The 27485-nt window shown below is 42.4% G+C and overlaps 1 protein-coding gene across 7 annotated transcripts; it reads right to left on the reverse strand.

The window, feature by feature from the left end:
* Positions 1-538: 538 nt before the first annotated feature.
* Positions 539-27243, reverse strand: SLC30A4 (solute carrier family 30 member 4). 7 transcript variants are annotated; one of them, XR_005227063.2, is made up of 9 exons: positions 26753-27101; positions 25798-26318; positions 17355-17501; positions 8756-8909; positions 8282-8483; positions 7893-7998; positions 4393-4527; positions 1028-2695; positions 539-922 (listed from the first exon to the last, which is right to left on the reverse strand). XR_005227063.2 is itself a non-coding variant. In XM_007066813.4 (9 exons), the coding sequence occupies exons 2-9, from the start codon at positions 26192-26194 to the stop codon at positions 908-910; spliced, it is 1269 nt and encodes a 422-aa protein (XP_007066875.2). In that variant the 5' UTR covers positions 26195-26318; positions 26753-27101; the 3' UTR covers positions 539-907. The 7 variants fall into 7 exon arrangements, 6 of the variants coding, with proteins under 6 accessions (XP_007066875.2, XP_037766689.1, XP_037766692.1 ...); XM_007066813.4 differs by having other exon boundaries at positions 2583-2695; XM_037910761.2 differs by having other exon boundaries at positions 539-2695; positions 26753-27243.
* Between the last annotated feature and the right edge of the window lie 242 nt (positions 27244-27485).

Genomic DNA, 27485 nt, shown 5'->3' on the forward strand with positions numbered 1-27485 from the left:
GAGTGAAATACAAAGGGATAAAAAAGAAAGCCCTTTACCCTGAGTATTTTGTAAGGACAAAGTAGAGGTCTGGAGGTAGGACAATCAAATCTAAATTTTCATCTAGTGATCCACACACACTTATTATAGTTGAGTTTAGTTAGAAAGAGCTACAGGAATTTATATTTGAGAGTTTCCCTGAGATGGGACAATGGAATCGACATTCTAGCCTTTTGTTGCTCTTTTCTGTACTACTTCCATTTTCTCTATATTGCTCTGCTAACGAGAGGCCCAGAACTAAACACAGTGTTCCAAGAATGGTCTTGCTAGGTACTTAAAAGAAAGTGTGGCTAACAGAACAACCTTTAATGTATGTGTGTGTTTTTAAAAGCATAAGCACTACATGGTGGAAGACAAAAGACTATGGGGATGCCACTGTATAAGGAAGTAAGCCAGTGATCTAAATGTAGTACCTCAAAACTGAGTACATGACTTCATGTAAGGAATACTACAAACATAACTGCAAGGGGAATCAAAAGAAATAGGCTAGAGCCAGCAGTATGAATAAATATTTTATAATGTGTAGTTTAATAACTGATTTAATAAATCCCACAGTAAAGCAACATATTTTTGCTTTTTTCAGTTAAACAAATGTATAGTATATCATTACAATAAAAAACTCCAAATACAATACAAGTTTATCATACTCCAACTACATTGACTGTAAACCGCAACTTCATAAAATCCTACTTGAATAGCCAGTATGTGCAAAATACCTGGTTTTCAGAAAGTTCATATAGAAAGGATACACAATTTTTCATAACTGTGATATGGCTTTATTGGTGATATACTGTATGTACTGAAGCATTAGCGTCCCGAAGACACTGGTACTCTACCTCTGAGCTGAAGATGCTGGCATACTGTATTGTCATGTTCCCTCTCTCTGTTGGAAGAAATACAAACATAATCCAGTGTTATATGCATTTTGTCCAAACTAATACTGTGCTGTTAATTAGTATCTCTGAAATTTTATCATCTGATTCCCTACCTCAAGAGAAAGCAAACAAGCCATGTTTTAGTTCTAATTACAGCTACAAATGAGTTTGATGAAATTAAGTATGAAACAGTAGCAGGTCTCAAAACAGTATGTTGCCTTGGTATTTACAGCTGAACAGCAAAGCTGTCAATGTAGGGCAAAAGTTATCTTTTCTGATACATGCACAGAACTATTATTGATGTCAGCGGAAGTTCTGGATAGAGATCAAAATGCAACAGAGATCTGAGGCCAAATTCTGGTTTTCTTTTCAGCTTTTGCAGTCTATATTCTTCCGGCCTTTAGTGAGGAGGATACATGGCGGCTGTAACCACAGGCAGATCAGAGAGACTGATTAGATTTGCCCCCTATAAAACCAAAGTGCAGAGGATTTATAGAGAGCCTGTGAGACTCAGTTCCATGGGATTCTGGACATTATATATCATGCACAGAATGTATTTCTCTAAAGGAAATGCAAAAATGAAATTAACAGATTATTAAAATTCTAAATTTGGGGAACATATCTGAAATCTCTCCTCCCTACATTCCTGTTAGAATATCTGTGTGTTGCATGTCTGATTATCTGACAGTATCTTCATAGTTAACATGGTTTCTATAATTTTCTTTTCACAATGCAAAATAATCATGAAAAATGTTTCCTACAGCACATTTATTAATTCTAATTAGAATTAATGCTAATTAATCGACCTTTGAATCAAGTTAAAAGGTTTTACACATTCAATTTCACTAATAATAAAATCGTCTTAAGAGTCAAAACTTTGTTAAATAAATAAGTGCTTCTAAGGTATACATGCCATACTAAAATGATGATGAAAGATAACTGATCACTTAAAACATTTTGGGTCCAGTCCTGAAGTCTCTAATTAGGCAATGGAAATTTTGCCTGGGTAAGGACCTCTTGCTTTGGACCTTTGAATGCCTGCATTAAATCTAAATTTCTGGTATGGGTGCAGTAAATTCTATATTTGGCAATTTTCTGAAGACAGTTTATCAAATGGTTTAGCTAGCACTGTATGCACCATCTTCCAAGTTAATATATTAAAAACTGTATTACAAAAATACTGTATAACCACTTTAGGGATCTTTAAGTGTTATGGACCCCTGACATAATCAACTTTTAAAAAAATTTTTAACTCAAATACTGAATTCTTTATGCTCCGTTTGGAACGCAGGTACATTAGTGGTACACAATTGACAAAATTGAAGTGTAATTGATGAGGTATCTGCAGAGCCATATCACAACCTGTAAACAATATTGTGGAAACATCTTTGTCTGAAAATCATATCGAGCTGACAATAAATTGGTCAGAGCGAGAGAGAGCAAATACATTTTTCTGTGGGGTACCTCCTGCACTTTTTGCAGGACCAGTTCTCCCTCTGGCATCAAATACTGGTATAACCCCACACATATGGGATTCCATTCAATCATTTTAGTTTTGCATTTATTGCTTTTTAGTCTTTGACTACAAGATAAAGAATAAGGCAGCAGTTCCCAAAATGTATGAAATTAGGCACTGGAACTCTGACAACTTGCACAGGTCTTGTTTACTTGGTGCTTGTAACTCTGAAGCTGGACAGAGCATTTATACATTCCAAATGTGTTCAGCAGCAAGTGTCTGGCCTTGGACTGAACTTCCTCCCATTTACGTGAACTACCTGGAACTGGAAAATGAAGAAAATCATCAATACATGTCATCCTTCAAAAATCTGACAATCCACCTGTTTCACTATGCATTACAGCTGGCATGACTGCCCCATTATTGTGTGCCCTTAGGCCCTGATCCTGCACTCAGATCCTTAACGCTGATAAAATTAAGAATCTGATAGACAAAAAAGATCCAGATTTTTTGTCTATGCTTTCTATGGACAATACAAAAAGGGATTAATATGATAAATACATTACTGCTGTATTATATAATATTTTACGTAGCTGCTAAACATAAACCCTCATGGGTTGTACTGGACAGATATCTGCTGTTTTAATCTAGCTGGAATATATGGGCCCAACGAGTAATGGTGTTAACATAGCCCAGTCACTGTCCAACATTTAACAGATTTAAACAAGCTTCACAGTTTCGTATACAGAAACCTCAGCCTGCTTAGTATCATGGGAAACACACCATTAAAAATCCTTTTAACTTTTTTATGAAAGACATCACAGAAAAGGAAAATAGTTAAAGCATTTGAAAGAGAAAATATTAAGTAAGGCTTTCATTTTAACAACATCCCTTGTCCTCTTCCCCTTTAGATGGATAAAGTTTTTAGAAGGAAAAAGTCCCTTGTCTGACAGTCTTTAAGACAGTTTCAAAGATGGTAAGAACTGTCCTTTTTGAGGAACAGAAGCTAGATGAGCTGGGCTAGAGCTGTCATTGCTGCTGTTGTTAAAGTCTGAACCCGTTTCCTAAAAACAAAACAAGACAAACACACACAAGGGGAGAGAACAGAACAGCAAAGATACAAAATGCAGCTTCTGTCTCTGGCGTTGACTTTCACTTGCAACCTCACCACTGGAAAAACACAGACACAGCACACGGTCTTACCAGCCACTCCGAGACCTAGCAAACTTGTACCAGCATTGGGCTGTTCCAGCTGGGCACTGCATTTCTGGTCATAGGCTTACAACAGCGTTGCACATAGGCCATGGCGTTGAATTTTTCTTTTCCCTGGGGATGCCCCATCCCTGCTCTGCCCCGAGGCTCCACCTGCTCGCCTGTGCTCCCCTCCCCCTGGCTCTGCCTCTTCCTGCCCTGTTCTGCCCCCTCCCCAAGGCCCCTGCCTGCTTGCTGCTCTCCACCCTCCCCCAAGCCCCTCTCCCAGCTACCAAACAGCTGTTTGGCAGCCCCTCCAATCAGCTAATCGGGGTGCTGCCAAACAGCTGATTGGGTGTGCTGCCAAACAGATGTAGCTGGTGGGTGCTGAGCACCCACTATTTTTTCCCATGGGTGCAATATCAGACTTGGGTGGGTAGCATGCAGCCCCTAGAGAGGTCTGTGTTGATTTTTTTATACAAAGGGTCTTATATTGTTTTACCGCCTATGGTGGGAAAACTGTGTTTTTTGGTGCAAAAATCTGTACAAAAGCATCATTTTTTTATGAATCTGATCAAACAGTATTTGCTCCTGATCTTTCCAGCAGTGCGTTTTCTTGCACAGCTCTCTATAATATACCCAGGATAGGAGAAGTTTTATATATTTTATAAGCAAGCCATTTTCTATGCGAAGTGTAATTAAAAGCCTTGTTCCCAAAATGGATACTTCACAGCTCAATTTAATCAGAAGCATAAAGACAGAGTCAAAGTTCTTTCTGCAGCTAATTTATCTATAGCTGTACCATTGTAGGTGTACTATGCAGTTACTTACCTAATTGCAAGTGGACTATGGCAGTAGTTTTTCCTGCAGTGAGAGACCAAACATTCAAATCTTCTATTGAAAAAACATCTTCAATTTTCATTAAGTCTTCTTTAATGCGGTCTACATTCAAATGCTTTGGAACCCCTACAGTATTAGAATGAGGGAAAATTAATTGTTTCTAATTAATACACACACTGATTTTCAAAGTAAAATATTATGAAAGGTCACAAGAAGACAAACAAATAGTTCTTGGAACATTTAAAGTGACTAGTGGTATCTAAGTTATCGGCGAAGAACATAGGAATTGCCACATTGAATCAGGACAGTAATCCTTCCAATCCAGTAACATAGGAACTGCACTATTGGCTCAGACCTCAGTCCATCCAGTCCAGAATCTTGTCTCCAAGAGTTGCCTGCACCAGATGCTTCACAGGAAAATGTAAGAAACCCCGCGGTAGGCATCTATGGAATAGTCGGTCACCCCTGACACTCTCATTCTACCTCCTGCTAGCTAGAGACTGGCTTAGATCTTGAAGCACATCCCTTCCAAAACTCATTTTTTGTGTTAACTGTCATTACTCTGGATATTCTTCTTCTCCATGTAACTGTCCCAACCTTCTCTGAATCCTTCATGTGACAGTGCTATGTACCAGATACTTCAAAGGAAGGTGTAAAACCCCCTCATGGTGCACAATTATGTAATAACATGAATCTGGAGAGAGTTTCTTCTTAACCCAAGAAATCAGTGGATGTTTACATCTGGAAGCATGAGGATTGATATCACTTATAAATATTTATTCTAGCTAATGTAACTGCAGATATTATTCATGTAACTTTCTAATCCTTTTTTAAAAATCCTAATGTGTTCTTCGCCACAAGATCTTATTGAGACAGTGAGTTTCACAGGTTAATTATAAGTTGTATAAAAACTATTTCCTTTTATCAGTTTTTGAAATTTGCTGCCTTTTAATTTCATCATGTCATGAGGGAAAAAAATAGAAGCACCTTCCTACACCAGTCACTAAATAATATATATACATCCAACATACCACATATTAATAGCCTTTCTAAATACGCTTCACCTTTTTAACCTATTACAGAAGCTTTTTGGTCACACTTTATATTAAGATTCCATTCATAAATCATTTATAAAGGTTACTAAATGATTACTAACATTCTATGAACATGTTACTAGTCAGAAACTGGAAGTTTTGTCTCATGAAAAGTCCCGACATTTCAAAATTTTGTTTCTGTTCTGAATCAGAGTGGAAAATCAAAATATTGAAAAAAAATACATGGAATGAACGATTCCAAAAATTTTCAAACTGGAAATGTCAACATGAAAATTTTGGCATTTTTGATCAAAATGATTCAACACACTGAAACATTTTTTCCTCTTGAAATGACAATTTTTTCTTTTCAAATAACCCTTTAAATGAAAAAAAGTTTCAAATTCACATTTTGAAAGAAAAAGCATTGCTTCGCTTCAAACAGTCAACTTGAAACAAATTCTTCAATATGATTCTCACAACTAGAAAATTTAAAAAATTGCCAGAATGAACTATTTCTCGGGAAAGCTTTCAATTTTGACAAAAACGACATTTTCCACTAGGAAATTTAACCAGCTCTGCATGTTACAGACATGAGGAGTATATGTTATAGATGGTTTTAAGCACATCATTAGAAGGTGTTATAGATGATTATAAGACATGATTTACAAAAAACCTTTTGATCTGTTGCACTTTGTAACAACCAATTTAACCATTTAGTAAAACATCTATTAATCGAGTATTAATGCTTCATAAACTATAAACGGAAGCTTAATATAAAGTGTGACCAGTTTTTCCATGGATCTCACTCATTTTTGTTCCTCTTCTCTGAACCTTTTCTATTTCTGCTCTCTTTTTAGAAATAGGATGACAAATACTGAGCAATGTTTTCATTGATCTATTTCCATTGACTCCTCTGTCTTTCAATTCAAGGATTATAATTAATTGAGAACCCATCAATATATAAACGTAATCTACTATTTTGTCGACGCTCTCAAAAAAAATCTGATACACTAGAGAAACATGATATTCTTTTATACAAGATGTAGTTTTGTCCCTATCATGTTCATCTACTGTAGTTGGTTATAACTCTATATTTTTCTAACGCTATTTTTATATTTATATTTTCCCAACCAATAATCTTCTTACTATTAAAATAATCCCCATAGCCATCCCTAGCACCTTTTTAAAATATACATCTAATATAGCTATCCTCCAGTCTTCTGGTACAGTAGCTGATTTTAATTATATATATATTTAGCAATGCAGCCACTCCTTGTCTATTTTCTTTGGCTAAATCTCAATGCCACTACCCTGGAACTAATTGAGACATCTTAATCATAAGCACAGTTCACCGTTTTTGCCCCCTCAATGAACCTTTTATTTTATTTATTTATTAAGGAAGAAAAAACATTTCACAATCAAGATTGGTGAGGCCCTGTTCAGAGTTTTTGACTTGAACAATAATTCAACAAAGCAGAGTGTCAGATACCCAGCAACTTTATGGCCATGTTTCCATTAGCCCTTTCTCCCTAATATTTCCTTCCCTGATACCATAGTTGCATTTCCACTAGGGGTAGTAACAGTCGGACTGCTAGTTAAAACAATGCACTGGAGGCTGCTGGCATTTTAACCACCCTGTTGTCTAGATCTGCTCCGCACAGGCTAAGACGACATAATAATTAAAAAGCAATGACCAATCTACACCTGTGCTTCCACTGTTGCTACCACCAGTAGAACTGCACCCATGGTGCAATAACAATGGTGGGAAATTTGAGGGGGGGGAAGATTAGTGTAGACACAGCCTGGGTGTACAGCTTTTTGACCCAGGTTTGTCTCTTTGTGTTTTGTAAGCATTTACTTTTCAAGTTAAAGTAAAATGCGGAGCCAGGTGCTTGGCTACGGCAGAGAAGCATATAGTACAGGATTGGGGCTGGAGGAGGGAACATGCATGAGCGCTGTAAACTTCACCTTTGCCTTCCAAATTCTGGGCAAGCTGTGTGCCAGGCAGGCACCCAGCAATTTGGCATAAGTTAAAGTAGCCTGAAGACTGCTCTAAGTTATACCAGCTCCCAGTGACCCCAAAGGCTGAAACAACAGTGGGGAAAAGGGAAACCACAGACATGCCCCCTATATAGCAGCAGGGAAGGCATAGGGGCCATTGTGACACCTCTGTGCCACTAGTGATCCCCCTACACTAGGGCAATCCTCTGATGGCTGGATAAGTTGGCTCTGTGGCTAGGTTCTGCTTGTGGTGCCATGTAAATGGTTGTAACCCATCCAAGAATCTGGACCATGATGTCTGTGATCACTTATTCAATATGATTTAAATATACTTAGTGAACATTTTGTACAACGGAGAAATAACAAAGAATTAGCCATTACCACAAAATGTAACTTTCACTGCTAGCTGACATGTAAAATTAAATAAAAGTATCACAGAATTTATACAGATCTTACCTTCCAGTATAATAACTCCTGTGTCCCGTATGATTCGGACTGTTGTAAAAACCACAAGTATTGAGAATATGTAAGTACATATAGGGTCAGCAATCTTGTATTCTGGCTGCAAGGTACAGATTAAGAGTTTGTAAGGAAATAGGCTTCTAGTAAAGATTCAAAAAAGTCTTGGTCCAGTAAGATTCAACCACTTTTAGCTCTCACTTGATTTTATATTCTGTTGAAGACTATTTAGAAAATATGTGCATGGTACTCATTTTGGATGAATTTATATTACTAGAAAACAACAAACACTGAATATCTCTATATCTTATAAAAAAGGTCCTTTAATCTAGTATAGGGGTTAACATAAGAAAGTCCACAGTCACAAAAGACTAGCAACGTCCTACCTTGAAACGTATGATGTATGCAGCTACAAGTACACCAATACTCTGTACCAAGTCCCCCAGGGCATGGACAAATGCTGCTCTCACTGCAAGGCTGCTGTGTCCCTGGCTATGCCCATGGGCTGTGTTAGCAGTGTTTGATGCAGGTACTTGGGAGTGTGAATGGGAATGAAGGTGACCTGACTGATTCAGTAAAAATCCCATTCTGAAAATGAAAGGAAAAGGAATAAGACTGACATGATTTTCAAATATTTCGACCAAAGGATGGAGAAAAATATTACATTCATTACTACTGCATGTCTCATTTTGTGAGCATGAAGAGACCCCCCAAAAAACCCACTAGCATACAAATAAAATTCCCAAGTGATTGAGACTGATTCAATAAAGATAAATATTACAAGCTGTGAATGAATTCATCTACATATTGTATTTTGTAAATGTATACAAGGAATATCAATGTAGGGAAACAAAGCTTACATCAAGTTTACTGCAACGCCAACAGCTGCTGTAATGAGCATTATATCTCCATTAATTTCATAGTCCATATGGATAGTTCTTTGAACAGCTTCATACAAGAACACCACCATTAGGATATATACCAGCAATACACTAACAAGGGCTGACAACACCTCTGCAAACAAAAAGGGAACAACATTACAAGAGTGACTTTTAGATCTACTATAGCCTATTTAAAATTTCATTTGTCGTTTTTTACAAGGCAATAATTGATTTTCAGTAAATTCTCATGCCTTAAAATATATGTTGTGAATCAAGTCAAATTCAGAAGATACAGTCAGCAAACAGGACAATTTGTGTTAATCAGATAATACACACTCTCATAAAAGCTTTGTTCCTGGAAATATATTTCCTCTGTTTAGGTCATTATTTCTAGGTGGGTTCCCTTCCTGGGAAAGACAGATGCATCAGAACCCACTGAAGCTGTCTCTGTGGAGTGGCTGCAGACACACTTCATTCTGCCCCCTGCATTATGCCACATAGGGTATCTGCAAGTCCTCTCTGCATTCTGCCCCCTGCATTATGCCACATAGGGTATCTGCATGCTCCTACACAGAGCCCTTGCACAGAGGAACCTCACTGGTGTAACCGCCTGGGGGACATCCACAGAGGAGGAGCAATTAGTGTTTAGGTAATGTAATTCAACTAGCCTATAAAAACCGGAGCCGAATGTGCATTTTATAAGATCCACATAGGCAGTTCTTAGAATATCTGCATGTTACTGTAACTACAGCATGAAGAACTCAATGAGAGAGGCTTATTCTTTTTTGTTATTGTTTTTGTTCCTCCTGATTCCCTGATAACAGAAACTGTAAACAACCTATGTTACTTTGGCACCATCTGTATGACAATTTTTCCCATATTAGGAAACAGGATTTAAAAATTGTTATTGAAAAATAATTGCTTGGTCTCAACAACAGCTGAACATTCTGAGCCCCATCCACACAGGTTTGCACAACCATACTAGCAAAACAGTTTTTACAACCAAGTTAAACTGTTTCTTAAAAACTGGTGGAAACTGTGGGGGAGATGGACAATTTAACTCTAGCCAGGGTACATATTATTGGAAGCACCATTCGTTGGAATTTTGTTATAATTTTGTCCTCTTCCTTTTCATTTGTAATGTTATTACCTGCACACGGAGTTTGGACTGTCAGTAAACATAGCTTAATATTACACATAAAATAACTATGTTAAACGAACATTATTAAGGTTGCAAAGTAAGGCACTCAGAAGTTGGTGAATTAAGGTTGCCTGTGCAACCTTAAGTTGCCACCCTTATTTGCATGCATTATGATACAATCTTTAATGACAGGATCATATGCTATTTTTTTCCACGGGACCCCTGCCTAATTCACTGCACAGGATGGATAGTGTTCACTTAATAATCAGCTATTCAATATTTTGTTTTCTCCTCATTGTTCAGTGTATGGCCCCAGGCTTTATTTACTGCAAAATATTCAGCCTGAGGCAGATCCCTGGCATGGAAAACAGGTCAAGTCTGGCAAAGTTTCATAAGTAACTGAAAACAGGGTCTTATAATGGGTAGTGTTGGGAAAATCTTAAGATATGGTGCCACCAGACCAGCCTATAATGCATATAAATCTGCAGGACTGTATGCATGATTTGTACCATTATTATTTGTAATAATTAAAAATGTCATTCAGGACTGCTGATAAAATCTCATTGTCAGTTAATTACCAGAGCCTCTATCTTTCTGTATCAATTCCTCAAAGATCAGAGTTGATATTCATTTGTTCTCTGAGATGTAGAAGTATAGCTGTTATTTCCTTGTATTCCATACATGTTGCGATGAATTCTTTCACAGCTGCGGCAAAATTCTATCCTCAGATGCATAATATACTCCAACAGTGTTGTTCTTTGTTGGCATTTGACAAGCGCCTCAGTTCTCCCCATGTCTTAGATCTGTCAGCATGCGATGAAGTGGGCTGTAGCCACTGGTGAGCTGGAGCTGGTTCGCACCAGTTCGTGTGAACCAGTTGTTAAATTTCAAAGCTGGTTTAGAACCGGTTGTTAAAGGGGTGGTCAAACTCCGGCCCGCTGGCCACATCTGGCACGCGGGACTGTCCTGTCCGGCCCGCCTGAGCTCTCAGCTGGGGAGGCTCCCCTGAAAATCCCTTTTTAATTTTTACTCACCCGGCGGCGCTCCAGGTCTTCGGCGGCACTTCGGTGGCAGGTTCTTCATTCGTTCCGGGTCTTCGGCCGCACTTCGGCGGCGGGTCCTTCAGTGCAGCCGAAGACCTGGAGCGACTGAAGGACCTGCTGCTGAAGTGCCGCCGAAGACCCGGAGCAAGTGAATGAACCGGTTCTTCAGCTTTTGGCAGTTCATCACTGGCTGTAGCCCACGAAAGCTTATGCTCTAATAAATTTGTTAGTCTCTAAGGTGCCACAAGTACTCCTGGTTTTTTTGCAGATACAGACTAACACAGCTGCTACTCTGAAGCATGTACAATGTTTCTTTGATGGCTGCAGAATGTATTGTTTCTACCAAGGAACTGTCCTCATTTTACTTATTCAACATGACTGTAAAAAGTGTGCTCTGTACAAGCTTTTGATGTCACCAGAATCACTTGGGCCACAGGCTGAATTTTAAAATCGGGTTGGCAGGAAGAAACTCACACCAACACACTCAGCTGTTCAGTTTGTCACTGCCTGGATAAGAACCAGTATTATAAAGCTCTAACCAGGCACTGAGAGGCAGCCATCATGATCTCAGATGATTTCAGAAAGATACCCATCTTTAAAAAATCCTGGAGTTATCCATGCAATTTCAGGAGTTCTTTATGAAACAAATTATTCATGTTGATGTCCTTAAAACAACACAATTTCTTAGATTCGTCAGTCATGTGAAATGTTGGCATATGCATCACATTCCATTACCATACACCAGCAGAGTACTTATTATTTTTGTTTTAATTCAAAGCAATTTTCTCTGTAGCTGCCTGAAACCAGTGCTTTTCCTGGCAAAAGATTATAATGAAATCCCTTCCTTGCTGGCAATGTGAATTTGGTCTGTCTGCAATCCCTCATTTCTCATTAAATTAACCAAGCACTGTCTAAAGGGATCAATCAGTTCTGTAGCTATTGACATAATCTCACCAGCAATGGAGAGCTACCAAATTCTCTATCTATGATTAAACCAGTTAGCTGAAAAGAGATATCTCCACTTAAATCATGGTTAAACTGAAGTACTTTTGCTTTTAAAGGTGTAGTAACCCATTCTAAACTTGCATGTTCTGTCCATATTTCATCCCCATTTTTTCTAACCATTCTAGGATTCTGAGTTTATCCAAAAAGAAAAGGAGTACTTGTGGCACCTTAGAGACTAACCAATTTATTTGAGCATAAGCTTTCGTGAGCTACAGCTCAATTCATCGGATGCATGTAGCTCACGAAAGCTTATGCTCAAATAAATTGGTTAGTCTCTAAGGTGCCACAAGTACTCCTTTTCTTTTTGCGAATACAGACTAACACGGCTGTTACTCTGAAACCTGAGTTTATCCACTTACTTTTCATCGCTGCAAAGAGAATTAAGCCTAAGACACAACATACATTCTGCATTTAAATAGCAGTGGAATAGGTGATAGCAGTGCTAATTTCCTCTGAAATGCAAACAGATAATCAATAGTGCTAATGTGCTAGATGCTGCTGGAATCCTTTTACAAATGAAAATGCTCTCTCAAGTATTGGAAATTCAGAGTTCCAAAAGCTGGAGTTATAGAAATACAGTTAATTGTATTTGTAATGTTGCCAACGTTAATATCTATATAGGTAACCTAAAAAATAAGTGCAGAGTGCATCAGTTTAAGAAGCCATGAGATATTTAATGCATATTCTCAGCTTTTTTGAAAAGGGTGCTTTCTATTCTGTACCAGAATCAGTGACGCTCGCTCTTTTTTGCTGAATTTTTATTATTCACTGCTCTCTCTATATAATATCTTTCATAAAATTCAGACTAATGGTGGGGTTAAATTATTTGATAACAAGGTTCTTAATGTAAAGACTTTTAGGAGAATGTGTCATGAAGAGCTGGGGAATCTCTTGTTCCATTACCAGCTGTACAACTGATTTGTGTGGCATTGGGCACTTAGGACAGAATGATCAAATTTGGGTGCCTCAGATTAAGCAAGTAAATCCTTGTATATGTTAACCTCTTACATGCCCCCAGCAGTAAAATGAAAACTATACTTAGATCGCTCACAGAGGTACTGTGAGGCTCCTTGAATTAATGTTTGTAAAGTGCTTTGAAATCCTTGAATGAGAAGCATTACATAAGTTGAAAGTAGAATAATTGAGTTAGAGCCAGCTGAGCTCCCATGGAAAAGCTGTGGAAAAATCCCTGAGCCACAATTGTTCTTCCTCTACTTAAACTCTCAAATATTTGTTGCTAGTGTAAAAAAAACCCAATAAGATGCAAGTCTCCTGCTGAGCCCAGAGCAATCTTAGTGAAAGTTTCCAGGACTGTCAAATATTTTCAAGAAAACGGTTAAAAAAAATAGCTTACAATTTTTTTTTTAAATGAACTTCTCTGACCCCTTCATTTTTGTCTTAGGTTGGTCTCAGGTCACTTCATTTCTATATACACATTAGTTTTTGAGCTCTAAATGCACACAAAAACCTCTGAAAAAATTTTACTTTTTTAAAAAATGAGGCTTAATAACTCAAAACAGTACCCAAGAGACTTCTGTGTGTATTCATATTGCCCAAAGAGTGCTCTGGGGCAAACCTGAAAGGTCATGTTTCAGTGTAAAGGTAACTCATACAACAAAATTAAAAACTCTTGAAAGAAATGATTCTAATGGAAATGCTGGCAGATCCTTTCTTGTTAGAGCCCCAATGAGCCTTGCTACTGTATAGTATTACGCAGTATTGCTTGAGTGACTAATTAATGGTCGAGGGTTGTAGGGTTAGGTGATGAAGCTAATGAATCTGCTACCTACTGCTATAAAATCTGAAATATGAATTGTAAACTTCATTACATTATGTAAGTACTGAGCTAAAATAGACTTTGGAATTCATTGTAAAAGCATGTATTTTAAACTACAGTAAAGCAGAAATAGTAAAGCCTGATATTTCATAAAGCATAAAAAGTTAACGTTCCTGTTAAAATGTTTACAATTCAAGACCTGCAATCATACATTATTAATACAGTTACAACATAAATAGCACTTTTCATCTTCACAGATATATACAACCATGAACTAATTAATCCTCCCAACACCTGAGGTTGGTAAATAATTCTTATACTTTATAGAGGCCTAAAATAGGAAGAGGTGAAGTAATTTGCTCAATACCACAGAAAGAATCATACCAGAGTCACAATAAGAACTCAAGAATATGTAGCACATACTAGGGCAAATGTTTCCTTTCCCCTTTGTGGTACTGGAAGGTCCTCAACACACCAGAACTGCTGCTGCACAGGGAAATAAAAGTTGTATAGGAAAACCCATTCACACAGCAGAGTTCTCTGTGATGCTTCTCTCCCCAGTAGCATGGAGTAGAGGAAAGATAGTATTGTGGTTAAGGCATTGGACTAGGTTGCCAACTTTCTAATCGGACAAAACTGAACACTCTTGCCCCAGCCACTGCCCCACCGCTTCCCAGAGGCCCAGCCCCTGCCCTCCCCTTCTCTGAGGCCCCGTCCCCTCTCTCCCCCACCCTCTCTCACTTTCACCAGGCTGGGGCAGGGGGTGGGGGTGAGGGCTCCAGCTGGGGGTGCAGGCTCTGGGGTGGGGCCAGAAATGAGGGGTTCAGGATGAAGGAGGGGGCTCAGGGATGGGGCAGGGGTTGGAGTGCAGGGAGGGTGCAGGCTTTGGCTGGGGGTGGGGCCAGGGATGAGGGGTTTGGGGTGTGAGGGGGCTCCAGGAGGGAGTATGGGTACAGGAGGGGGCTCAGAGCTGGGGCAGGGGGTTGGGGTGTGGGAAGGGGTTCAGGGTGCGGGCTCTGGGAGGGAGTTTGGGTGCAGGAAGGGGCTCAGGGCTGGGGCAGGGGGTTCAGGGTGTGGGCTCTGGCCAGGCAGCACTTACCTCAGGCAGCTCCCAGAAGCAGCCGGGATCTCCTAGGCAGAGGGGCCAGCGGGCTCTGTGCGCTATCCACCCCTGCAGACACCATCTCCACAGCTCCCATTGGCCGCAGTTCTCTGCCAATGGAAGCTGCGGAACCAGTGCTGGGGGCAGGGGCAGCACATGGAGTCCCCATGGCTGCCCCTGAGCCTAGGAACCGGATGTGCTGGCTGCTTCTGGGAGCTGCACGGAGCCAGGGCAGGCAGGGAACCTGACTTAACCCCACTGTGCCACCAACTGGACTTTTAGTGGCCTGGTCAGCAGTGCTGATCAGAGCAGCCAGGGTCCCTTTTCGACCGGGCGTTCCAGTCAAAAACCGGACACCTGGCAAGACTACACTGGACTGAGACCCAGCTCTGCCACAGACTTCCTGTGTGATCTTGAGCAAGTCATTTAATCTCTCTGTGTATCACTTCCTCCTCTGTAGAACAGTCAACCCTTCCTTTCTCACACTCTTTTTGTGCCTTGTGTATTTAGGGCTAGATTGTGGTGACTGTCACTCACACTGAGTGGTACCTTATTTTCCAAAGGACCCCTCTGAAGTCAATAGAACTACTTGTGAAGTAAGGTACTACTCAGCATAAGTAAGTCTGGCCCACTGATTGTAAGCACTTTGGGATGGTGATTGTGTGTATGTACCACACCAAGCACGTGGGGTTCCTCCAGGTGCCCTACTGTTCTTGTAAAGTGCTGGAAATGGCCCACTTTGATTATCGCTACAAAAGATTCCCCCCCCCCCCCCCCCTGCTCTCCTGCTGGTAATAGCTCACCTTTCCTGGTCACTCTTGTTACAGTCTGTATGGTAACACCCATTGTTTCATGTTCTCTGTGTATATAAAATCTCCCCACTATATTTTCCACAGTATGCATCCGATGAAGTGGGCTGTAGCTCACGAAAGCTTATGCTCTAATAAATTTGTTAGTCTCTAAGGTGCCACAAGTACTCCTTTTCTTTTTACGAATACAGACTAACATGGCTGCTACTCTGAAACCTGTAATACAGATAACATTGATATAATGATAGGGGTTGTGGTGAGCCAGAGAAGTGGTCTATTTGGCTCAACAGATTTCATCATCTTAAACTTAATCTTTCAAAACTGAGGGGTGCACAGGGGTCCTAGTTGCTTGGACAGCCAATATTGCTACGGACAATGGAGTGGCTGCACATCCACTCTGAGCCTCATCACTGGCTTGTAGGAGGAATTTCCTGTCCTACCTTGTTAGATTCCTTAGGCAAGGCCCATATCCTGGGAGCAACAAGCAGCATTTAGATTACAATCTGTAAAATCACCCACTCATCAGAACCTACTTGACAGAAAGCCAAATAAACTTTCATTCCTAAGAGCTAAGTCAAGCACTAAAAACTTAATTCTGAATTTGCCAGATCCTTAAATTGGGTTAGCTAACCCAGATTCCAACAGTAGCAAAGACATAACAACTCAGCTTTTACCTTGTGTTAACAGCTCAAATTCAACTCTGGGCTCCCCTACTGGCTTTAACTTGAGCTGCTCACCCAAGTTAAAAATTGCCTTATCTTTGCTGCAGTTTTACCCTGAGTCAGCTAACAGGGGTTAGTTACCCCAAGTTAAGAACACATTCTTTGCAGTAAGAAAAGGAGTACTAGTGGCACCTTAGAGACGAACCAATTTATTTGAGCATAAGCTTTCGTGAGCTACAGCTCACTTCATCGGATCAGTGCAGACCTATCTGAAGGCTTTATACATCAGTGCTGGTCTTTCTGTAGCTATATATGTTCAACATACTCTCTGTAGATAAGTCTTTAGATTGGAAGATTCTTATTCAGGTGATGATGAATCACTATGCTGAGTTATTTGCAAGGAAAAGGCTGTACTTTTCCTACATAATTTAACATGAAGTAATCACTGTGACATGAGTTTCCTAAATAGGCCTCTAATGCACAGTTATTAAAAAGATACTACCAACAGCAATGGAGCCTTCTGAATGCGTAGCAAAGTAATAAAGAAAAAAAAGACATGCCTGCCACTTTGGGTATTTTATTAAACTTTTCAGTGATGTTAGTTCTCATGAAAGGCTACGGTCTGACAGCCAAGAAGAACATAGTCTCCTATTTGGCCACACAAATAGATACAGCACAGGTAGGAGCATTGGAACCTCTTCCAGGAAGGGGTATCAATGTAACACAACCTCGGTCTGGGGAGACCAGGTCAAATCATGGGCCCCAGTCTGTCACTTTTGTGCCACTCTGCCTAGGGAAATTCCCAGGTGTCATAAAGCCAGCATAGCCAGCTGTCTGCCACCTGCTATGGACAGAGCATTGTAAAGGGCCCTTCACGTAAATGAGAATCAGGCCCCTAAAATATAAAGCTATTTCTAGATTTACATAACCTCATTTCTGATAGTTATTTAATGCTCTACACTACATCTCTGCAGTCAAACTTTCCTTATAATTATCATTTACAACACTGCTATAACAGTAAACTCTGGCAGCTACATACCTAAGCGGTGAAATCCAAAGGTGAACTTTTTTGTGGGAGATTTTGCAGAGAGCCACAAAGCAAGCAGAGTCAAAAGAATACCACTGAGGTCAGTTAGCATATGAAGTGCATCCATCATGATTGCTAGACTATTAGCAACATATCCACCTGAAATGAAATTGGAAAAGTTAGGGCATGTGATATGAACCACTCTGCAAAACATCCTTTGGGTGTAGTTTACAACAAAGTGCATTCAGAATGGTGCATTGAGCAAGTAATGACGTGCGGTGATGGAGCTGGTGGTTTTTCCCATTGCAATCAATGTGCCATGCTATTTCTTAAAGCTACCATGGTGATAAATACAGTATAAATACTTAAACAGATTAGGTAAGTGGAAAAGGCTCAGTCCTCCAAGCTTTACTCACACAAGTGGTCTCACTGAAGTCAGTGAGACCACTTGCTTGAATAAGGTTCTGCAGGATCAGGCCTAAAGTAGCTTAGTGTCTTTTTTCTTTGTTATTTTGTGTGTGTTTAATCAGCTGATTAATTTATTAAACCAAGACTGAAAAGTTTTTTGACATTTTGAAACATGGGCAGAGCTCCAATGACTAAATGGCAAAGAAATTCAGCCTGTCCTCCTTTTTTTACCATTAAATCTTAAGCCTCATTGTTCCCTGTCCCAGCAGCCATTGCCAACCCTTCCATTCTGAAATATTTCTTTCCATTTCTATGTAATTTAACTCCCTTCTCATAATTGTGGGCTGTGCTGAGATAAATTTCCTCAGATCAGAAGGTCAAAATGATCAATTTATCCTGAAGCAGTTGTCAATATCTGTAATAGATGCATGGAAGGGATTAACCTAATAAATATGTCGTCTTCCTTTCATGCACAATGCTAATGGGAGTTCTGCACATGCACTCAAAAGAGACTACATCTTCAGTGTCAGTTCAGCAATGGGTCAAGTTTCCCCACGGTTCTGGGAGCAGCCTGAAATTATCCTTGAACCTGCAGCTTCAACCAAATATAAAATGCCCCCTTGCAGGCCTGAATCTCCATTTTCAGAAATGAAAAATCTCTGATAAGAGCTCGTTTGTTTCCATCATTTCTCACTGCCTGGTCTTTGTGTAATATTAAAAATTTGCATTACAGGAAAACCTGAGGATCCTTATTGGACAGACCATTAAGGGCCAAGTATAGCAAAGGAAAGCTCACAAATTGGTTGATTACAAGATCAACAAAACAAAAATCTATCTTTATCTACACACACCGCATGCACCGATAGCGTACATTATAGTTGGTGGTGGTATTAATCACTATATACTTAAGTCTGAGATCTAACTTCCAGTCTAGCTTCCCTCCCACACTGGTTGCTCATCACTTTATCAGACAAATTCCTCTGAGGCTGTAATGCAGCTGCTCTATGCCGATGGGAGAGAGCTCTCCTTTCGTCTTAACTACTCCAGCCCCCGCGAGCAGCAGAAGCTAAGTTGGCGGGAGAAGCTCTCCTGCCGACATAGCGCTGTTCACACCAGCGCTTATGTTGGTGTAACTTACGTCGCTCAGGAGGGTGATTTATTTACCTCACCCCCACCCCGAGCCACATAAATTATGCCAACATAAGCTGTAGTGTAGACATAGCCTGAGATAGCCTGCTGGTTTGTTGAGCCTCCTGGCAGAAGGGACAACCAGACCTTGGGAGACTGGCTGAAATACTGACTGTTTGAGGATGAGCTCTAAACATATGGGTGGGGTCCTGCTGAATGTTCACCAGATGACCCTGGTTTTGAGTTGTGGTTTTTCCTGACTTTGTTTGGACCTTAACATCCCAAAAGGACTGATGTGTACCTTGGCCAGATGGCTAAAGCACTGCTACATTAACCCTTGCAAAAGACAGTGAACCTACCTACAGAGACATGCAGCTGGGTGAGTCGTGCCCTGATGGGCCACAAGGGGGTGCTGCAAATACAAATCTGATCACAGTCCCAGTGTGTCAAAGTTCACAGAAAACAGACTGTTATAATATCCTACAGGACAGAGGTGGGCAAACTACGGCCTGCGGGCCACATCCGGCCCGCGGGACCGTCCTGCCCGGCCCTTGAGCTTCTGACCTGGGAGGCTTGCCCCCAGCTCCTCCCACGCTGTTCTTCCTCCCGAGCGGCATGGTAACGGGGCGGTGGAGGGGTTGGGTAGCTGGTCCGGGGGGGCAGTCAGGGGACAGGGAGCAGGGGGCAGTTGGATGGGGCGGGGGGTCCCGGGGCAGTCAGGGGTCGGGGAACAGGGAGGGTTGGATAGGGGGTGGGAGTCCCGGGGGGCCTGTCAGGGGGCGGGGGTATGGATAGGTCGGGGCAGTCAGGGTGCAGGGCGGGTTGGATAGGGGGTGGGATCCCGGGGGGGCGATTTGGGGCAGGGGGGTTCCAGGAGGGGGCAGTCAGGGGACGGGAAGTGGGAGGGAGTAAATAGGGGGCAGGGCCGGAGGCCAGGCTGTTTGAGGGACACAGCCTTCCCTACCCGGCCCTCCACACGGTTTCACATCCCGATGTGGCCCTCAGGCCAAAAAGTTTGCCCACCTCTGCTATAGGATCAAATGCAAAGCTCCCCAGATGACTGAGCACTAAATTTCCTCAGAATGTTTTGAAACTTGAGGCCCAGAGGAGGGGCCACAGAAACAGATCAGGAGAGGAAGTTTGGTTAGGGCAGTAGGCCGTTGTTCAGGGGGCTAGCCTGGAGCTTGGGAGACCCAGGTTCAATTTCCGGCTCTGCCACAAACTTCCAGGGTCTTTGGGAAAATCACTTAATGTCTCTATGCCTCAGTGCACCATCTATAAAATGGGGATAATACGTCCCACAAGGGAGGTGAGGATAAATACATCAAAAGATTGTGAGGTACTCAGCTACTATGAAGATGGGGGCCATATAAGTATTTTAGTTGGAAAGATCCACCACCTTGACCAAGCTTAGAAAAGTGCTGATCTCAAGCAAAAAGCAATGATGATCTATTTGATCATGATTAAGGTGTAGTTTTATTTTAAACCCACCCTATTGCCAGTTCTGTCTCTAAATCAGATGTGTGGTGTACACATGAGCATAAGCTGAGTCAGACACCACTTGGAAGCCAGGAAGTCTCAAACAAATCCACAAGAGGCATGGTGAATGATACTGAAGTCACCCCCATGAAGAAATCTCAGACTTGGATCCTCAAAGGTCAAATAAATGGGAGCTGGGCATCTAAATGCCTTTGAGGATCTGGGCATCAGTCAGTGACTCCAGTAGCAGGCTCAACAAGCTCAGCCAGGAATTCCATTGAGTAGTGAGATTGGTACACAGCCAAAATTCCTAAATTCATTTTATCCTGGGAGTCTCATACTACATCAATCTGTCCTTGTGATAAGGCATTTTCTACACCTGAGATCAGACTCTGCCAGATTCACCTGTCGCTCATGCTGAACCACAAACACAGTCAGAAAAAGCACAACCAACTGACAGGGCAAGTTGACAGGTTTCAGAGTAGCAGCCATGTTAGTCTGTATCCGCAAAAAGAACAGGGTTGTCATTTAACCCGGTCTCTGTAATATCTTCAAAGTTCAGAGCCTCATCCATAATTAGTTCATGGATTGTGGCAGTCTTATCAATGACTAACCATTGAAGCAGAAGCTAAAGGGCAAGGTCACTGCTTGCCATTACCATGTGATCCTGAGATAAGACCTCTAATTAAACTAAATGGAATAGACAACAAATGTCAATTACCTAGTGTATGTCTGACAAATGGACTTTCTCCTAGTTTTTCCCTGAGAGGTTTGGCAAAGTATATATTTTTTAGATTTGAACAATGGCGTTTTCAAATACACCACAGATGTAGTGCAGATAAAGTCACTATTCAAAGGTATAAGGTCAACACAAGGTAGTGGTTTCGGCACATTAATTAAGATTTCCACTGTATAAAATTAAGCTGCTTCACCACCACCATCTTCTACACTTATTTTTAAAAAGCTAAATCAAGAAAAGTTTAATCTTCCTGTTTTTAAAATGGTTATTTTTAGCTCAGTGGTCCCCAAACTTTTGAGGGTTGCACCCCCCTTCCCCGTGTCTGCCTCCCCTGCCACCCCCGGACCCAGGTCCCAGAGTGGGGGACACAGACAGGGGAAAGGGGACCGAGGCTGGGCTTGCATCTGTGGGTAGGTCTCGGGCCAGGAGTGGGGTCCGACCCAGGGTCTGAGGTTGGGGGCGGGGGCAGAAGCAGAGCTGCAGCCGGGCTGTGGTGGGGGCCAGCAGCCAGGCCTGCGGCCAGCTGCAACTCCACTCCTGCCCCTGCCCTTACCCCTAGCCTTATCCCCGGGATGGGAACGGATCCACAGCCAGCTGCCGAGACTGGGGCAGGGGCCAGGTGCAGACCTACACTGAGCCTGGGGATGGGGCCAGGTGCCGGGCCAGGAGCCGAGGATGTGGCTAGGGGTGGTACTGGAGCAGAGCAGGGGGTGGGAAGGAGCTGGGTTGTGCTCCCTTTCCGCCACCCATGGGTGCTGGCCTGGCCCTGCCGCGCCCTCCCAATGTTCCTCTGCACACCTCTAGGGGGTGCACCCTACACTTTTGGGACCTCTGTTTTAGCTAAATACAGATACAGACACAGATAAAATGCTCCTGAAAGCCATGGCAATGCTGATCACGGAAAAAATGGCACAGTAATTTCCAACCATTTTTTTTTTAAATAATGAATTTAGTACTCTTGACAGGTGCCAGATTGTCAGGAATGAAGCTCTTTATTTATCCATAGTTCAGGCACTGCCACTGCCCATCTTGTACTAACTTCTGGCTCACCAATGTAACACAAACTCCCCTGAGAGATCAACTCAAGGAATGAGAGGGAAGCAAGTTTAGTGATGTGAATGACTCTCCTGAGACCACTAATTCATTTCCCAGGGGCCACTGAACAGCCAGCAGACTTTGTCAGCACTGAAATGAAGTGGCAGCAAGTCCTCTGGACCAGGGGTTCTCAAACTGGGGGTCGGGACCCCTCAGGTGGCTCACGAGATTATTACTTGGGAGGTCGCGAGCTGTCAGCCTCCACCCCAAACCCCGCTTTGCCTCCAGCATTTATACTGGTGTTAAATATATAAAAAGTGTTTTTAATTTATAAGGGGGGGTCGCACTCAGAGCCGTGCTATGTGAAAGGGGTCACCAGTACAAAAGTTTGAGAACCACTGATCTATACTATTTATTACCTGTCCCTTGAGCCGTCAGTTCCTATACTTTCAAAAGTTTTTAACCTTCCCTTTTAATAGTGAATTTAAATTATAACTAATTCATGCTTCCAGATTTACAGTTGTATATTGAAATTACGATATTTACAAAGAAGTATTTACAAGAAGATGTGTGGTCATAAGTAAAAACCCAGTTCAGTGCATCTGAAAGTCTAATGACTGATAGATACATTGATGCACTGACATCATACCATTCTCCACTTTTGAAAACAAAGTGGCAACAGAACAAGTCAGGGGGAAGTGGATGGCAGAAATACTTTGTGTTCTTCAAGAGTTTAAGTGGCACCAAGTAGGCACTTAAATGGCGTGAACAACTCCAAAAGACATGGTAGTACATTATGCTATTTAAATGAAAAGTTAATAGTGATTAGAAGGTAAATACTATGCCTCTTAACAATGATTAAATATTGGTGATGATGTAGTTTTGTGTCCACCGCCTCTCTCAACTTTAGAGTTTCTTTCATGGTTATATCACAATAAGCTCTCCAAGAATAATGGCAAAAAACCCGTCATTAATGCAGAGTTAAAGATGCCTAATGATAGCTTGTGCCCTTCCAGAATCTCAAGTTCAGCAAAACGCAGACTTCTGAAAACCAGGAAATACAGAATTAAGGTAGATGCCCAACAACCTTAACTCTGCCTCGAGCTGGCAATAGCCACTGGGAATTATCTGTATGCATTCCAGTTTCCTTCAGAGTTGTAAGGGTAGCTGTAGTGAATGGTGGAGGCAGCAGGTGGAGTAGCTTGGTAAAGGTGTGTTTGTGATATGAGGAGATCTGGGGATTAGTTTGAGGAGTGTCATAGAGCTGTGACTGTGATATGCAGAGATCTGGGTCTGAATCACCTGCATTTTATCAAAGGAAGGAGGTGCATGTGTACCTTGAGGTTCCAGTCTGCATCATTTCAATATAGAATTGTGTGGTATTCTGTTGGGGGAACAGGCTCAGTGTTTGAGCACAGGGCAGGTGCACGCAGCACCTGTCTCTTACTTGCACTGTGTCTTTTCACTGTACGTGAATCCAAGTAACGGTCCAGATATTAGGTTTCAGAGTAGCAGCATCCGATGAAGTGAGCTGTAGCTCACGAAAGCTTATGCTCAAATAAATTGGTTCGTCTCTAAGGCGCCATTGGTCCAGATATTAGAACACTTAGAATAGTTGAGCTTTAAACAGAGAGCTGGCCTTAACCTTAACTATACTGGAGCTGCCGCTCCTCTGTAATATCCAGCCATATGTGTTTTGAGATTTACAGACTGCTGTATCATGCTGTTTTGGTTTAAATTTACAGTGCTCTTGAACCTGAACTGCAAGAGATAACATGCTTTGACATCAAAAGAGCTTGTCAGAGATAAATAAAAACTGAACTTGGAAAATTAGTTTGTTACTGTTTTGAATGAATCCATAACAGGAGCAATTTTGAGGTGAAAAATCAATATGGTTTCTCCCAACTATTAACAATATACTGGAAAGTGCAAAGCAGTGGTCCCTCTCCCAAGGCTGCCAGCAGCAGTTGGGCCCTGCCCCCCCTCCAGAGACACAAACACTGGAGGTGCAGGCAGCTGGTGAATTCCCCACTTTCCCTGGGGTTGGGGAGGCAGGCTTTGGCCACAGAGCTGTGGGCTCTGTCCATGTGGTGGCAGGCTCTGGTTTCAGGCTCCGGCCCCAGGCTCACCACACCCACCATCGTCCCTGGGCCCCACTGCCTCCCTGCCCACCTCCCCATACAGGGCTTGATTTGTTCAAAGGCTTGCCAGGGCTGAATAAGTCTGCTGTGAAAAGTGATATTAGTACACATACAAATATCACTTTACACAGCAGAAGACTTATCAGCTAGCAAGTCTTAAAAGAGAAAAACGCAACCAAAAAAGCAAAAGAAACAACAACAACAAAAAGACAAAAAGAAAAAGAGGACTAGTGGCACCTTAGAGACTAACCAATTTATTTGAGCATAAGCTTTCGTGAGCTACAGCTTACTTCATCGGATGCATTCAGTGGAAAATACAGTGAGGAGATTTATATACACACAGAACATGAAAAAATGGGTGTTATCATACACACTGTAAGGAGAATGATCACTTAAGACAAGAACATGCAAAGCACCTTTTTTGTGTTTCTATTCTGTTTAGGCCCAGTAAAGAATAAAGACAACTGTAAATTATTTTTATTACTGAGTCTGAAAAAACCCTACATAAATAAATTAAAATGATTTGGGCAGTATATGTGCATATTTATTTATTTTTCTTAAAGTTAATTAAATATTTTAGGAAAAATTGTTAGCGTGGCCACCAGCAAGAGCTGGTGGCTTCATTCTGAGGCCACCAAAAAATTTGTTGTGAGAACCGCTGGTTTAAGATACAGAAATAGCTAGACTAGTGTAGACACTCTGTTAGTCCAGTAGGGAGAAGCAAAACAGGAAGCTGTAAGTGATTGATCTTTATCTATAATTCATAGTTTCATGAGGGGTTTTTTCCCTTTCAATAGTAGAACTAAATTATATTGCTGTATTTGGGGACTAAGAACATAAATAACGTTTGAAGGCCCTAAAATCTTATACAGACACTGGTTTTCTGCTATTAAAGAGAACCATTAACCTGAAAAAAAATACATTTCTGTCTGAAAATATTGCACCTACTATAATTACAAGAAAAAAATGGCAATAACTGAAACAAGTTGGGGGGGGGGAATCTGTATTTTCCCCCATTTAACAGCATATGGACAATTTAATTGTTAATTTCAACAATCACTTTCTTTTGGAGGACGGATAGCTCAGTGGTTTGAGCATTGGCCTGCTAAACCCAGCGTTGCGAGTTCAATCCTTGAGGGGGCCATTTAGGGATCTGGGGCAAAAATTGGGGATTGGCCCTGCTTTGAGCAGGGGGTTGGACTAGATAACCTTCTGAGGTCCCTTCCAACTCTGATATTCTATGATTCCTTGTTGATAAGATCCTTATAAACATCAGCCAGGGAAGAGTTAATGTTGGCAGTGTCCCTTTAAACTCTTTCTTTCCTTAGATGCTAATTGCATGCTGACTTTCTTTACTGTGAGCACTCTCTGGACCTGCTGCTGAAATCTGTGGGTCTCAGTAACTGATACACTGTCTCCTTTAGCAAATAATTAAAGAACAACTGTGTAATAAAACAATGTCCTGAAAAGCACCGAGGCATTTTCCATTAACCCTTGAGGGAGTAAGAAAACAAGCCCAACTCACCTATGAGCTCTCCAATCATAAAGAAGAGATAGAGAACGGCAGCCAGGGTCAGCCGTTTTTTCACCTTCCTCTGTTTTGTTAGTTCCCTCTGTTTACTGCAATTGCTACAAGGGTCCGTCCTGGGGGAGCTAGTCTGTGTGCTCCGCAGAGCAATATCCCGGTCCAGCAAGGAGTCGTCATCGGACTGCAGACCTAGGTGAGCCCCATTGACAGGTCTGTCCGGAGCTGCATCCAAAGTGTCATCAGAAACCACAACTCGCAACTTGTTAAACCGGGGGAAGTCCTCCTCCCCCACTTCATCTGAAAAATCAAAGGCACTGGAGTCGTTCAAGAACAAGGGGTCATCGTTCTTTCTCAGCATGGATTTGATGCTATTCCAGACCCTGGATTGGGCCATAGTAGCTGGAGCCAGGAGCCCAGCGGGTGCTGCTGCTTAGCTACAGCAAATTCTTCTCATGCAACTTCCTCTTGCAGACAGAAATGCTTCATTTCATCGTCCATTCAGGACATTTCCTCCAAGCCTGAGGAAAGCAGAGAGTTAAACATTCAGCTCACCAAGGGATATAAATTCAAGTTAAAATGCACCGGGGGGAGGTTATTCCAGGTAATCCTACTAAAGCAAGCCAGCCCTCGGCCAAGACAGCTGTACTAACCCTTAGGTTGGACAGCTCACCTCCAGGATGCCAAACAGCACAAAAATAATCTATTTTAAACAGCCACTTTCAAGCCCACTGGCCTACTCGCGATGCAGCTGAACACAGAGCCGTGACTACAGTAGCAAAGACATGTTTGCTGCTGACCGAATTTAACCCGCCTTGCACGGAATAGACTGTAACACATTGTTACACCGTCATTTGTAAGAGTATGCAAAACGCTGAATAACTGTTGCTCAAGACTCTCAGGTTTATATTGCTGAAATATACTGGAAAGCTAAAATACGGAAACGGAACGGTACCTTTGCATGGCCAACACCACCGCTGCCTCCATGCAATCCCGAGCCTTCGGGGGTTGGCTCAGGTCATTCTCCTAAGTCCCTTGTGAGTGATAACACCTCGCCAGAAATGCCTGCACTCTGCCCCTGGCTCTGGGGCCGGGCAAAGCCAGCTGAGAACCACAAACCCAACGAGGCGCTGGGCTTTCCCACCGGAGCATGCAACCCCCGCGTAAGGGGGGAGCCGCACCTCCCCCGGGAAAGCCGGCGTCGGGCGGTCACCCCTTCGCTCTGGGGAGCTGCATCTCTCCCTCTCTCTCCTGCTCTCAAGACAATCAGGCTTGCGGCTGACTCGCCGGCCACAGAGTGCGCGTGCGCCGGCACCGTGGCCGTCGGGCGGCGCAGCGGCACGGAACGGGGGCTGGCCGGGCGCATTGCTCGCATTCCTCGGCCGGGGCTCGGGGCCTGCGCGGGCTGCCGCCGGCTCTGCGCTGCCGCCGGTCCAAGCCCTGCTTGGCACAGCCCCCCCTCCGCGCGCGCTAGCTCAACGCGGGGGTTCTCCCGCTGGGCCCCTGCCGTGCGCCCGAGGAGAGCACGCTCCTGGCTCGTGACGAGCTTGCACGGGCCAGAACCGCTTCGCGTGCCCGGTGCGGGCTGCCTGCTCGCAGCACCCGCCCGCCGGGCTGCAGAGGGGTACAGGCTGGACCTCCTGAAATATGGGAGCGGTAGCGAGCGGAGGCTCCCATCCTGGGGGGCT

This window comes from Chelonia mydas, chromosome 10 (genome assembly GCF_015237465.2).
Source record: "Chelonia mydas isolate rCheMyd1 chromosome 10, rCheMyd1.pri.v2, whole genome shotgun sequence".
NCBI classification, from domain to species: domain Eukaryota; kingdom Metazoa; phylum Chordata; order Testudines; family Cheloniidae; genus Chelonia; species Chelonia mydas.

What these genes read in the sequence shown, in the direction of transcription:
- SLC30A4 (XM_037910761.2), bottom strand. Translation starts at nt 26,194, where the DNA reads ATGGCCCAATCCAGGGTCTGGAATAGCATCAAATCCATGCTGAGAAAG. An exon ending in CTTTGGATTTCACCGCTTAG is followed by an intron (nt 8,910 to 17,354) that starts GTATGTAGCTGC and finishes TTTTGTTTGCAG; the next exon opens with AGGTGTTGTCAGCCCTTGTT. An exon ending in CATACATCATACGTTTCAAG is followed by an intron (nt 7,999 to 8,281) that starts GTAGGACGTTGC and finishes TGTACCTTGCAG; the next exon opens with CCAGAATACAAGATTGCTGA.